Source organism: Manis pentadactyla, chromosome 14 (genome assembly GCF_030020395.1).
Source record: "Manis pentadactyla isolate mManPen7 chromosome 14, mManPen7.hap1, whole genome shotgun sequence".
In the NCBI taxonomy this organism is placed as follows: Eukaryota; Metazoa; Chordata; class Mammalia; order Pholidota; family Manidae; genus Manis; species Manis pentadactyla.
In genome coordinates, this window is record NC_080032.1 from 72,502,929 (window position 1) to 72,517,485 (window position 14,557).

Sequence of the window (14,557 nt, forward strand, 5' to 3'; positions counted from 1 at the left end):
CCATGAGGATCGTCTGCAAAGGTGGTGACTGAAGACATGGCCATAGATTAGACTGCCTAGGGCAAGAATACAGAGCAAAACAGGACAGTTTAGGATTAAGCATTGAAAACTGCGACATTAAATGGACAAGAAGGGGAGAATGATTCTGCAAGGGAGGTTTCAAAAGAAAATACAAACAAAAACAAAAACAAAAACAGAGATGTGCAGGGTTATGGAAAGTCACATGGAAATGTTTCAGGAAGGAGGGAGACGCCAACAGAACATATGCTCCCAGATGATTCTTAACTGACCTTTGGGAGAGCAGTGCTGGTGCGATGATGGGAGTAGAAGCCAGACTGGAGTGGTTTGAAAGTAAGTAGGTGATGAAAAAAAATGGAGAGAGAGAGTACACACAGATTTGGAAAATATTGCTGTGGAGAGGCAGTGTGGGGGGTGAAAGATGAAGAGGACGGAACGTAGCGGCGGAGCACATGAATGATTCAGTGAAGGTTTCCTTCCCTTCAATTGTAAAGATAAGAACATGGTTAAAAAGTCAAGGGTGGAATACATCAAAAGGGAGAGCTTAACAATAAGAGAAAGGGAGGGCTGGATGGAACTGGCTGTAGAGAACAGGGTGGTGGAATTAACCTTAGAATATCATTCAGAGAGATCCCCTTGTTTTTAGCAGGAAAGATGGGAACAGATATGGGTGGGATTATGGTTACTGTATGGGGAAGGTGAAAAGTTGTCACATGACAGCCTCTATTTCCTCTGTAAGATAGAAGGTGAAGCAAAAGCACTGCAGGGTCTTCAGGGTCCAGGGTGGCAAGACTGAGCTGAGTAGAAAACTTGGGGAAGGATCACTGTAGGTAAGACAATGAGTTAACAGAGAACGGCCTTTGGCTTGACGCATATTGATCCCTGATTGGATTTCATTCAAACCATCCTCTATACACATGTTAAGTGCTTAATCTTATGATTTCTCTGCATTATCAAGTTACCAAACAAAACAGGTAGAATCTCTACGTTCAACTCCCTTTCCCAAATTGCTTCTTACAGATATACATACTATGCAGGCATATCTAGAAATTTACAGCTTCACAATTATGCCTTTTCTTCATGTCCCTTTATGAAAAGGATGTTCTTGGGCACAGGAATTTCCCCCAGAACATCTGTGCCTTCCTCAAAATTTTTCTTCTAGATCCTTCTACTAAGACACGTAACACCGATTTGTCAGTGGCATCCCCTACCTCCCTCCAGTTGATAGTCACCTTCACCCCTTCTCTCACAGTTAGAGTTGAGAATATTATTAACTTTGTAATTTTTAGCATGAAACTTGATTTGAAGTAGAATTGTCAGTGCAATATTATTGTGCCTCCTGGTAAAATCCTTAACAGTTAAGGCATTGCATTTTCAAAATATGTGATGAATGTTTTCATAGTTTCCACACAACACCTGAAATCACTATGATTTTCCATAATTGTATATTTGCAACCATTTTTAAAGTGACATATGTAGATACTATGTGTGACACAGAGTAGACAGTAAATACTGCATTACATCTTTAATTAGAGGGGAAGTAAAGAAGGACAGGATGGAAGGAGTAGACAACATTTCCACTCAGCAAACAATATGTCTTGCTTTACTTATAAATTATATTCAAGTTCTAATCATTTTTTTCCCCAAGCTATAGTGAATTCTCCCATGCAGGATATTTTTAGTGCTTTAAATTATAATTAGTCAAGAAAACTAGTTATGAAGAAAAGTTAGATGATTAGATGATAACAGTGTCTGGAATGCACAGAAAAATATTATTATAACAGTTCATTAGCTAATGCATCACATATAAACAAAATATAGGGATAAAACTGCCTGGTGTCAGGCTGTTGTTCAATGTTTTTTATTTAAATTCTAGGGCAAATAAAGGAAATGTTAACAACACACAATAATCGTAGAATATAACTGAAAGAGGGAATAGTATCTAAAAATGACAATCTGCTTTCCTAATTTAGGATTGCTCATTCCATGGCGTATAGTTTGTTTCCAGTGATAAATATCTGCTCAGGTTTTCTATATGTGTTTTCTTATTTCTTTGAGAAGATGATTTCATGTCATAAAACCTATACATTGTAATACAGTATTCTTATTTGATTTTCCTTAAAACCATATAAACTTCAAGTAAAAAAAATAAGATCACTTAATACGAGTTCTTTAGGAAGAAAAAAGAGGCAATGGGGAAAGAGTCTCCGTGTAAAAGCAAAAATGACCTTCTGTAGTGAATTTCAGTTTCTCGAGTGTGGCAAGAATAACGTCTTGGCAGTTGGACCATGCTATTCACCTGAGGGTTGTCAATCATTCTCATTTCGAAAGACAGAATTTATGAATTGTCAACATGCCTTTCAGGTGAAAAACCAGTGTTTATCAGGAGAAAAACTAACATAAAATCTCAAACAAGTTGAAAAGCAAAATGCTGCCTGGTCACCTGATCATAATCTCCAGTTTGTATGTTATAACAACTCTAATATGTGAGCTATGGACAACAAACTGCAAAGCTATTACTGTGTTTTTCAAGTGCAATATAATCTGGAGATCAATGGCTTGAGTTTTTTCTGTATTCCATATAAAGTGAACTATTTGTCACTGGGCAACCCTATAAATACAACTGTCTAATACAGAAACTGCTGACAGCCTTGCCAGCGATTTCAGTAGTGGAAGCCAGGGCTAAACACACTGAACTACATTAGAATTGGTCCCCAGAGGACAGAATTGAACTTCACTGGCAAGGGCATTGTAAGAGTTCTATTTGACTCCTCATTAAACCTCTCATAGGGATTGTAGTTCCTTCTCTGTGGCTGTTATTGCTTCTCTTTCTATAAAAGAGAGAGATGTAGGCACATAGGCATTGGCATGACTTTACGCATTTAGGAAAAGATTGCTGTTCCTCATAAAAATGAAGCCTCCTACAGATTTTTAAAAAGATAATCCAGTCTCTTGCTCATTAACCCCCTTATTTCCAAAAGAAGTAGAGAGGTTTATTTCAATTTGTGAGAATTCATTTTCAAATGCCTGTCTTAGGGCACGTAAGAAATTCTGTTTTATCTGTTTATCTTCTCTCCAGGAAAAGCAGCATTAGGGGAATAATAGTTGGTGATAATGATCTCAGCCTTCATCACCTAACAGTGTTGTTGTGATAATGACATAAGAGCAAATATTTTTAAGCAACTGGTGAAACATACAGGACAGGTGCTGTAAGTTGCCCATAGCTGTCCTTGTTGACGTGGAGACTTGAAAATAGCATAATACAATTTATCATACTTTGGAAGTATTGCATTTGAAAATCAGTCAATAGTTCAAAGAAACACACAGCAAGCTCTATGGTTTGTAAACCCACACTACTGATGATATAGCATTTCACATTCTTGGGAGTCTTTTCTAGGAAGATTCACAAGACTGTTATTGTTTTAAGTGCAATAAAAACAAATGCAACTATTTTATACAGCAACAGCTAAGTAAAATACTTTTTCCTCTAAAGAGAAGATTTTCTGTGATTATGAAATAATGCCTTCAGTCTTCAGGTCATCGAATCACAGTGTTATTTAATGGAGTATTAATAATGCTAATTACTAATACTTTACTGGGGAATATTTTACTGCTTACTACTACTGTTATTGTTCCCCAAAAGTAGTCCATATATTCACATATACAAGGGCACAAAAAGCCAAGCAAATTGTGATATAAATGATGAAGTAAAAATTGAAATACAAGATAGCAAAATGTGATTATGTGAAAATACGCAGCACTATGAAAGTTCTCTTTGCATTAACAAGATGAATGTGCGATCAATAGAATTACTTTCTAATGCCCTACACATCAGTTAAGCCTATGTCTATATGTCTGCACACACATACACATACATGAACATTTTCATATCTACACCATGGAAACATGCACACTTCAAAATAAAACTGCAAAAGAGGAATTGTTGGTCCCTTGTGAGTATGACTTTGTCTCTGGTCTAAACATATCTTTAGTTCTGGACATGATCACTTTAGTGCCAATTGTAGGAGTGGGTGGGAATAGAATGTTGCTTTCAGGAACTTCAAAATAAAGGGTAACTACATCAAAACAAAGCCCCTAAAAGTGGAGTCCCAAGGATAAGATTTTCAGTAGCCCATGAGTCTAACCCAGAGGGAGGGAGAAACAGCGGGTAATTCCCAGGAGAAAGAGGTGGTCCAGGCCAACAAAGAGTGGGCCTGAGGATTCTAAAATGAGCATAGGAGGGAAGAAAGAGGTAACACAAAAGAATCTTCTAAAAGAAGACACCAAAGACAATACTTTCACATAAATTCAGACCATCATTCTACATTTATGCATATGAGCATTTACTGCACATACATACTCATGTAAATACATTCAATCTTAATCTTTCTCAGACACACGTATCTACACCAACCAAAAGGTTAGTGTTTCGTTACTGCTCTTCTAGCAAAAGGCATTGTAAACATAGCCCTGGGTCCTTTCCGATGCCACTACTCCCCAGCTGTGTGACTGACGCAAGTTGTTGCTTGAACTCTTACATCATGGCCAAGGTCACCTTGCCAGGCTCCTGGTGCCCAGGACTGTCTCAAAGACAAAAAGAAAGTTCCATTATTGGCAGGGCACAGCAAGCTAATTTACATGATAATAATGAGTGATTTATAGTTAATAGTGTACCCCATAGTTTATTTTGACAGACATCTTTAGAAAATACACATAGTAACCAAGGACATATATAGTTTGGGGATACACAGCTTGGAAGTAGTTGCCTGAGCTTCTAAAAAGTCACAGTTTAGTTAATTATGAATAATGCACACTTGTTAAAAAGTATACTAGTGAAGGGGGCCAAAAGTTACAAATTTCCAGTTACCCACCACATAAATAAATCCTGGGGAGATAATGTACAGGACTGTGACTATAGTTAATCATAGTATACTGCATATTTGGAAGTTGATAAAAGTAGATTTTAAACGTTCACAGCATAAGAAAAAACATTGTAACTGTGGAGTGACAAATGGTAACAAGACTTATTGTGGTGACCATTTCACAATATAAACAAATATCAAATCATTATATTGTACATCTGAAACTAATATGATGCTATATGTCAGTTCTGTCTCAAAAAGTAGGACAAAAAGATTCCATATACCCTTCAACCAGTTTCCTCCGAAGGCAACATCTTATATAACTATAGTAAGGTATCAAAATCAGGAAACTGACATTGATAGAGTTCACAGACCTCAGATCTCACCAGATAATGTACACTTCTTTGTGTGTGTGTGTGTTCCTACACAATCTTATCATCTGGATATTCTGCTTCAGGTGACCTGAAGTCAAAGGGCAGCCACTGAAATTTACAAGAACTCCTTATTTCAAATGGAATATGTATACAATTGTGCTGTTTCCTTGGGCAAGTGTGGGATGGAGAGAATAAAATTGTTTAAATGGGATGGGAAAGAATGGAAGAGGAGAAGGTTATCCTCCCTATTACACACACACACACACACACACACACACACCACTCTCCATCTACAATCACAACCAAGTGTTACTGGTCCTTTATAACCACAGCTGACAAGCTGACAGCCCATGTAGAAACACTTAGAGTTGGCTGGGATCCGGACCTCGAGTTGCTCACGAGGAGTCAGGAAGCTCTACAGAACTCCTGCGTCCGAGACCGTGGGAAGGGTTGGGGTGGAGCCTGATGTGGGGGCTGCTCAGCGATCAGGGGGCGGGCTGGCCCTGGTGGGAGGGCTGGGAGGCTGCTGCCACTTGCTGAGTGCGCAGCCCAGAGGGAGAGTGTCCCTGCGGCCCGAGGACCGCGGAGGGCTGGGCACAGGGTCCCCTCCTCTCGCTCACCACGCGGTCCCCGCGACTCCTCCTGCAGCCCCGGTGGCTGCGGCGGCAGAGCCTCGCCCACAATCCCCACCCTCTGATCTCCTTAGCTGTTGAAGAACAGCAACGCCTGGCACGTTCCTGGAGAACCCCGGGCGCAGCGGAGAGGGGGCAGGCGCAGGGGAACTCGAAAGGCAGCATGCGCCCGCCGGGGGCAGCCTCGGCGCCTACGGTCTGAGGCTGCAGCCCCAGTTCGCCATTGTGAGCCGCCGCCTGGGGAGCTCGGCCGCGCCGCCAGCCCCCCGGGTGCCGGTCCGCGCCGCGATGGGGCACCTGCCCACGAGGACGCGCGGCAGCAGCCGCCTTCTGCCTCTGCTCTGGCTCTTTGTGCTGCTCAAGGTAGGGAGTCCCCACCCCCACCCCGCCCCGCCGCGGCGGTCCTGCCCGCGCTCCGGCGCCGTGGCTCTGCGGCGGGGGAGCCGCGAGCCCCGGGCGCCGCGGCCGAGAGGCTGGAAGCGCAGGCGGTGCAGCCTGGGCGCACGCTTTGTTGTCCTTGCGTGTGCGTGTGGCCGGCAGGCTTGAAGGATGGGGTGGAAGAATAGGGAAGTTTTCTCCCTCCAGCGTTCCCCTTTGTGCCCTTTTTCCGCCGCTGGTATCCACATCAAAGATGAGCTTGTTGGACAGTGCTTCCTCGGGCAAAATGAGGTCACTTTCCCTCCTGGTCGCCCTGCACCCCAAAGCTGCTCGACCTTTCCTCCCTTCCCCAACGGAGTGTGCGGCTGCTTTGTCTTAATTTACTTTCTGCTGGAATTATACTCCGGGGGCGAGCTCTCCGGCTGCAAATGGACAGCCGGGGTGGATCGTGAGCATGATTTTCTTTGAATAAAGAGTGTCAGCTTGAGCCTGGAGAGGACTTCTCTCCCCAAGTCCTCATCTCCAACCTGAGAATTCCCTTTGCAAAGTCTTTAGACCTCCCCTATTATATTGACAGAGGATGCTACCTCTAAATTTAAATGGCAGAAAAATCTGTATAATTAACTCTTCAAGTCTTCTTTGGAGTATGCTGCTTCAGGGTTTCACTTTGAGGAAAATGGGAAGGAAAAAGTCTGGTTAAAAAAAATAGTTTGACAACTATACGGTATACAAAATTTCAAAACGAAATTTCAGTTAGATGTTTTCTTGGAGAGTGGTGTGAACTGGGGAGGTAATTGCCTACCGATCATGTCTTCAGCGGGTCTACTTGTAGTTCTGCCTGCTTTGCGTTCCGGGCGCCGCAAACTCAAGTGGGTGGACAGGTGACCGGGAGCTATCCTTTCAGCACCACCGTGCTCTCTACCTTAGAAATGGATGAAACATAATGGAAGCCCATGTTTTCTTATCAAAGAGTCACTTCTTGCTTACGTGCACCATTAATTATGAATGCTCGATAAGGAGATACTGGAACAGGACCAATGAATTAAGAAAAATATTAATTTTAAATATTCCATATTTTATTTGTCTTAATGGAAAATAGTAAAATGTATTCAGGAAGAAACAGCAACAGAGTGCATATGTAAAATTCTAAGTTTAGTATGTTCTTACATTTTCCTTAAGTTATCACTAATAATTTTATTTAAAGTGATACTAATAAGTTTGGTCATATGTTTTCACTCTAAGAGGTTTAGTACACACCACAAATGTATTACACTTGTTAAGTTTTCTATTATTAATTTTTCTACTTGTCAAATTCTGTCGTGACTGTTACATCTATGCAACACTTGTCATGAACCCCAAGTGAGAAATTGAATCACCACATATTTAACCGAGTAACAGATAAGAGTTACATGTATGACATCTGATCCAAACCCAGCCTTTGGCACAGCTGCTGGTTTTTATTTGAATTATTCATAATGGATGGGAATTTCAGAAATGGGCTAATCATGAGTTTGGGAGTGAGGATGGAGGGTTGCAGTTAAAATGAAAAAAATGTGGCAAAAGTTCTAATCAAAACTCAATATTGGAATGAGAAAATGCAGTCAGGTCTGGCATGATGGTGTTCTCAGGGATGGAAATAGAGATTCCCCTGTTCCACATGGTAGGTGTATTCCTTCACATTTTCAAATAAATGTCAATTACAGTAAACTGCACATAATAAATATACTGATAAGGCTTGTTCTTTAAAAAAATATCATAATGGGACAAATCATTCTGTAAAGCAAACCATTACACTTTATTTTATGTAAATGCAGTGTTTTATGTCACCTTAATACAAAGTATGCTAGAGGAAGGGGGAATATATATACATACTGAATACCCACTATGTGCTAGTCAGTGTTCCAGGTATTTCACATATGCTATTGCACTTAATCCTATTTTGTTACAACTGACAAGAGATGTTCGTAGTGGTAAATTGGTCACATAGGGTAACATATTTACATTTTGGGAATAGTATATTACATGGTAAATTGGGCACACAGTATAATCTCTTTATAATTTGGGGATACTTTTACATTCAAGGTCCTGAATAGGTGTCAATAAAATAGGTCTAATGTGCATATGGTGATAGGAACATGAAAAATTTCCATTTTCAAATTCCCTATTGTCAGTTGGATCTCAGTGATAAAATCTAAAATAGTCTATGTGTGCTAAGTCAGAAACAAACTATTTCCCCAGCCTTCTGTAGTTCTCATCAGGTCAGTAATTAGGACAATACTCACATGCTCACATACTAATAATACTCAATCCTGACATACCGGCAAACCTTACATTCTCAATATGACAATTTTACTGCTCCATATGCAGTATCCTCCAGGGGACAGTGAAAATCACTAAGGACATTAAGTTAGAGGAACTAAAATGTGAGACTTGACTTATAGTTTTTCCCTTTCCATAAATCAGAAACAAGAAGCTGGATGTAAGTGGTGGGGAAGTCTGAAAATTTGTATCTGTGTAAGTGGTTATAACCAATTTCATTAAGGTAAACTAAATGTGCCCGACTGTGGAAGTCTTTATGCATCATTCCTTATCCATGGCTTAGTGATGGGCACATTTAATCAGGCACCTGAGACTGTCTAAATCTTCCTCTGTGAGTTAGGAGGTGAATATTTCTATAAGTGATGTTGCATAAGCACAATGTTGGTTATGAAAATGTTTAATTTCATGTCAATATTGAAGATATGTATAAAAGTAGAAAACAAAAGTACAACTCTACTCTCAGGTATACTGGGAGCCTACCAATCTCAAAATCTACCCACATATGAATGTAAATGGAGCATTTATGTGGTGAGTCTCACATAATTCCTGGTAAAAGCAATGTAATTTCTCTTACCTGTCCTCTCTTTACTAAACTCTCCCTGAAATTTGCTTCCTGTATCGGTTCACTCAATATCAGTATTTTGTCAAGTAGGATGCAAATTGTAGAATATGACATCATAAGAATTTAAATTCTGCCTTTCCTGAAATGGTGCTTATTTCAAATGTTTCCCCAGACTCATAGGCTTGCCATGAATCCTTTTTTCTTTCCCAACTTTCTCTATTTCCTTCCATTTCGGATCTTACATGATATATAATCAAAGAATGTTTAATTTGAGAGGGGACTTAAGTGTATTTTCTGAAACAGATTTATGTTTGATTCTATAAAGCATGAGTGTTATAATGCTGCCTATGGCACTGGTATTCAGGAGAAATATCCACTTTCCAAAGTCTGTCTTTCTTTACTTCCTGTGCCCTTCTCTCCCTTTCCTTTTTCTCCCCCCACCTTCCCCCACCTCTCTCTCTCTCTCTCTGTCTCTCTCTCTCTGTCTCTCTCTCTCTTTCTCTCTCTCTCTCTCTCTCACACACACACACACACACAAAGTTTCATTTGCCTCATTGAGGTGTCATCCACATTCTATATTACACAATTTTGGCAGGTATTTCATAATATTCATCTTTCTGGAGCAGCCTGAACCATCCTCCTCCCTGTAATGAACTTTGCTGTCATTAACTCTTCTGTCAACTGACTCCTTTGATAAATATTGTTGCCAACCTTTCAAAGAAACCCTTTTACATGTAACATCCTTGGTAAGCTAGAAAAGGTTCACTGGGCTGGGCTTCTACAGGGGATTGGGTGATAAACCTTCCCAACTGGGCACATCTGTTGTTCTTTGTTGTGTGAAAATTTGTCATTGTATGGAAGAATGCAAAATGCACACTAAACCTCTGCCTCATTGTGGGCCATAGGAAAATACACATCTACATGCATAAATAAAACATTTATGTTAACAACAATATGAGTTGTACTTTATTTTTAAGTGTAACGCTATTACTAGCATCTAACTATCCAACTTCAAGTATTTAAACTTATAAGCACATTGACTCCTGAATCTTAGAAATACAATTCCAACTTGAATCCTAAAAGTTTGAGAAGGATCCTTGGTGCTGGGTATGGTTGGTGGCCCTATATAAACCACTGTGATTCGTAGCAGTGTGGCACAATAGAAAGCTTAACAGCAAGAAGCACAGATGGTTAGTCTCATTTTTCCCCCTTAATTTAACACTTTCAGGTACATAGTTCCAGCACTGTTCCATTTTCAGGACTGGGGGCAGGGCAAAGATCAGCTTTACAGCAAAGCACCTCATGTGCTCATTTTAATACTCCAAACATGTTACAAAGGTTTTTGAAATAAATAAATATCAATTATAATTTTTTGCCTTCCACTGTGCCTAGTATGTGGTATTAAGCATATAACAGAAGCTTAATAAACAGGATTCAAATTTCAGGCATGTTTAAATAGTTGCTGATCGGGAAGTGTTAAATATTGTATGACTTATGAACACAATTTTAAGGAAAACATGAGAAAATTATCCTTATCTGAATTAAATCATTATAACTATAAAGCAATCTTTACACCAAAAAATGTTACCTGTCCCTTGTACTAAGAACTTATTAGATTAGAATCATAAATCAAATTAACAATGTTATTTTTTTTCAAAAAGTAGTATTCCTGATTGCTCATTTATTCACCAGTGTTGCCTCAACTGCTATTGACTGTCATCATTTAAAGAGCAGAGTTGTTACTGGGGGAAATAGCTTTCCTTAGTTCTCCATATGTGATTTACAACTTCAGCCAATTTCCAAATACACAGGTAATATTCTTGCTTCCTTTTCTGTATCATCCTTCTTCTGTGACCACTTACTGATCAGAACTGACAAAGATTTCTGCATTGTTATGGAAATCCCTCCAATTTCTTGCCAGAACTTTGCCCTTAAGAGATGAAGCATTTTCTGTATCTTGGTCTTGGTTATGACTATGGTGGTTATCCAGGGGCATAACCCAATGCCCTAAGGAACTCTCCTGTGGTGCCCTTAGAGATGCATTGGCATCAGCTTTTTCTGGTTAAATAGGCAGGAGACTTCTTTGTGCACTTGTGTCCTTGATTTGAGGAGCCAAAACAAGATTAATACGGCATGAGTAGAATGAGGAAGAGAGTGATTGGGGTGGGATAAAGCTGGAGACAGAACACAAACGTGCTTGACCCCTTCTGGTGCTACTCGCTTCCAGAGGTTCCATGCTGCTTCCAATAGCCATTCAGAAGAATATGTGAATAGCCTACTTAAACACCCCTCATCTAATCCGTGATCATTAATGACTCCTAATTGGTAAGCTTATCCTTTCACAAGCTTTCCCCAGATCTCCAAGGTTGCACTTCTTAGATATTTTTTCCTCCTAGTACGGTACCATCAAATTTATTTCTGTAAGTAGAACCATATCCTATTCCTGTGTCAGAAAGTCATCTTCATCTATTTCATTCAGAATTTTATTCTCCAGTGAAAGATGTCAGATTTCCCTAGTATTCTGTTTACCTAAAGGGCCAGTACCTCTTACTTGTGAATGTATTAAAACCAGCAAACAGAGAATATTTGGAACAAGGCTGCAGAGGTTTCTTGATAAAAAGGTTTTTCTTTTCCTTTTTGTCAGGAAATTGAAATGAAAGAGAGAAAAATTTTATATCCTTGGAAAAATATTCATAAACAGAGAATCAGAATTGAAATAGGACTCCAAACTTGAGAGTTGTATTACAAATTATAAATATGCATGGTAATTTCTGTAAGAAAATGAATATAGGGAATCAAATGAAAAAAGTTTGATGAAACCCTAGATGCCATCCTTCTATATGTATGTGCAAATAAATGTGTTTCCTTATCGAATACTCTTTATTTATTTGGTTTTGGTAGATGCTCAGTATATAGTTGTTGAATGAATGAATGAATGTTGAATGAATAGACAAGGTGAGAAAGGTCAAGCAGAAGTTATGGACAGACTCAAGACAGAGGAAGGGCGGGATTCAAGTATTCAAGTGCCAGGAACGGAGCCAATGCAAGTGACATGAACTTGGGGTTCTACCAAGCAGGCAGGGCTGAATGGGGATGGGGGGGAAGGTGGAATCAGAATGGGGGGATGGCCTGGAAATTCTATTTTGTTGATCTTGTGTAGGGAGCACACGCTGAACTACCACATGAAAATAAACTCTTTTAGACGTCAAGATCAGATTCCTCACACATAGAACAGAAGACTGAGGGAAAATGATGTGTGTCCAAGCAATATATGGGTTTTCTTGTGTGATGGATTCTCATCTGGAATGAAGTAAAAACTCAGCTTTTCTGATCATTTATTCTCTCTCTTATTCATTGACTGATCATGTAATTTAACTTCAAAAACAAAATAGTCTTCTGATCTTTAAAAAATAGACTCTTTTTTTGGCTCTACAATTTGAAAATATCAAAAGGAAAAGAATTTTGAATAATGTTTTTTCCTCATTTTCATCTCACCATGCATGTTGATGTACTCAGATCATCCCTAGACCTCTAAAGATATTTCTGGAAACTCTTACAGCTAAACTGAAGCTCAGGTGATAAATTGTTATTTGTTCTTCAACACTTAAAACTTATACTAATCTGTATTTATACTCTACTACTGTAGTGGTAAAGTATGGAAGTTTGGGTTAGTTGTAATTTTTTTCTATGATGTAAATTTTGGCTTTGTTTGTTAATAAATCAGTACATTCTCTAGAGCCAAAAATAGGAGGAAAATTTTGACCAGATTACTTATACATTCACATACAGGGCTAACACAAAGTTGCCTCTTCCATGAATTATTATGCTAAGGAGAGTACATCTGGAAAGTATAAAAATAGCCTTAATAATTCTGTAGCTAATAAGTTTTTTCCATAAGTTTAATAATCTTTTTTTCCTATGAAATCAAAATTTCTGGAAATCTTAAAAAAAAACTTAATATGAGTCTCTTTAATTCTGATTGGCCACATCAGAATTAAGCTAATTGTCATACATCACCATCTTCCTCAGATAAACTAGGAATTTCCTATTTAAGTCAGGGTCTATAAAATAAGATATTCTAGTAATATTACAATGGTATTTCTATTTACTTTGATACTATGCTGATCTACAGTGTAATCAGAAAAATGAGAGTATTCTTGCCAAATACCAGAGTATAAGCATCATGTTTACAATGAGTGACAACATCATTACCGTAAGAAATACCTTATTACTTGGGTGCACTTAAAATTCCTAGATTTTATCTAGGAAGAAAACTTGGCCTCTAAAGTTTCTGAATGTTAAGTTGGTTAATAAGGTGAATAATGAAAGGTCTTGGGAAATGTATGATTAAACAGCATGCCATGTGATCCTGCCCTAAGGCATTATAGAAAAAAACCAAGTTACTATGAAACGTATTGGCACAATAGGGTCATTTACATGTAAAATCTGCTGATGAGATGTGGCCAAGTTTATTTTGTATCATTATGGGGAATTTCCTCTACAGTTTCCCCTAAATTAGTCCCCGAAATGACTCTATGCGTCATTCAAAATGGTTCTGTACTTGGGATTTGTACTATGGAGAGTTTGGTACCGTCACAGCTGTGCTGAAATGATTGGAAGGACTTAGAATTAAGTACTATGGCCTCAACCTTAAAAATGTAGTTTGTCAGTTGCTTCTTTATAATTAGATAAAACTGTGAGGTCTACTAAAAATCAGCTACTCTTTAGAGGGGCTCCAGATTGCTTCCCTGAATTCGTTTTGTGTAGATCTGCAACAAAAGACAACTGTATCTTTAAGTCTTTTGTTGTCTGATTGAAGCAACACCTTTTTATTATTTTCTTGAAGTCTAATTGGGAACCAAATGAGAATCTTTCTATTGAAAGTCTTGTTGCTATGCAGAGGTCTTAAGTTAGGCTTTTTGCTAACTTGTGGTTCTGAAATAGGGGGTTCTTAATTTGAAATCTTTAAGTCTGAATCAGGCGTGCATCACTATACCCAGAATTTTATAATAGAGTAAGAATTCAAAAACTAATATATGTTCACTGTCGCAAACATATAACATGCAACAGGCAGAAAAAGGCAAATAATCATTCGTATATATTTCCAAAATAACTACCATCTAGGCATATATCACTTCAAAGTTTTCCCTATGTCTATGTATCGAAGCATGTAGGTTAAGAAAAAAAGTATCAAAAGTGAACTACTATTTTAGCATGTTCTTTTCTCTGAAATGCACTGTGATAATTTTTTCAAGACCTGAGCATTTTTAGTCCTCTGCCATTTAGGATATTAAGCCATAGGTCTGTGGGTCAGTTGTATTCAATTCCCAAATTGTATTGACATCACTCAAGAATATGGAAGATCATACATATTGATTTTTGACCATGAAGTGTTAAGGATCATCTCCTCTA

At 38.7% G+C, this 14,557-nt stretch overlaps 1 protein-coding gene across 3 annotated transcripts in view; it reads left to right on the plus strand.

The window, feature by feature from the left end:
• The first annotated feature begins 5,804 nt into the window (after positions 1 to 5,804).
• Positions 5,805 to 14,557, plus strand: part of PTPRO (protein tyrosine phosphatase receptor type O) — a 229,889-nt gene continuing 221,136 nt past the window's right edge. For 2 of the 3 annotated variants that reach the window (XM_036909013.2, XM_036909009.2), the window contains exon 1: positions 5,805 to 6,249. In XM_036909013.2, the coding sequence (XP_036764908.2) occupies positions 6,175 to 6,249 (75 nt within the window). In that variant the 5' untranslated portion in view covers positions 5,805 to 6,174. The remainder of the gene's footprint in view (positions 6,250 to 14,557) is intronic. The other variant, XM_036908994.2, reaches the window with a different exon arrangement.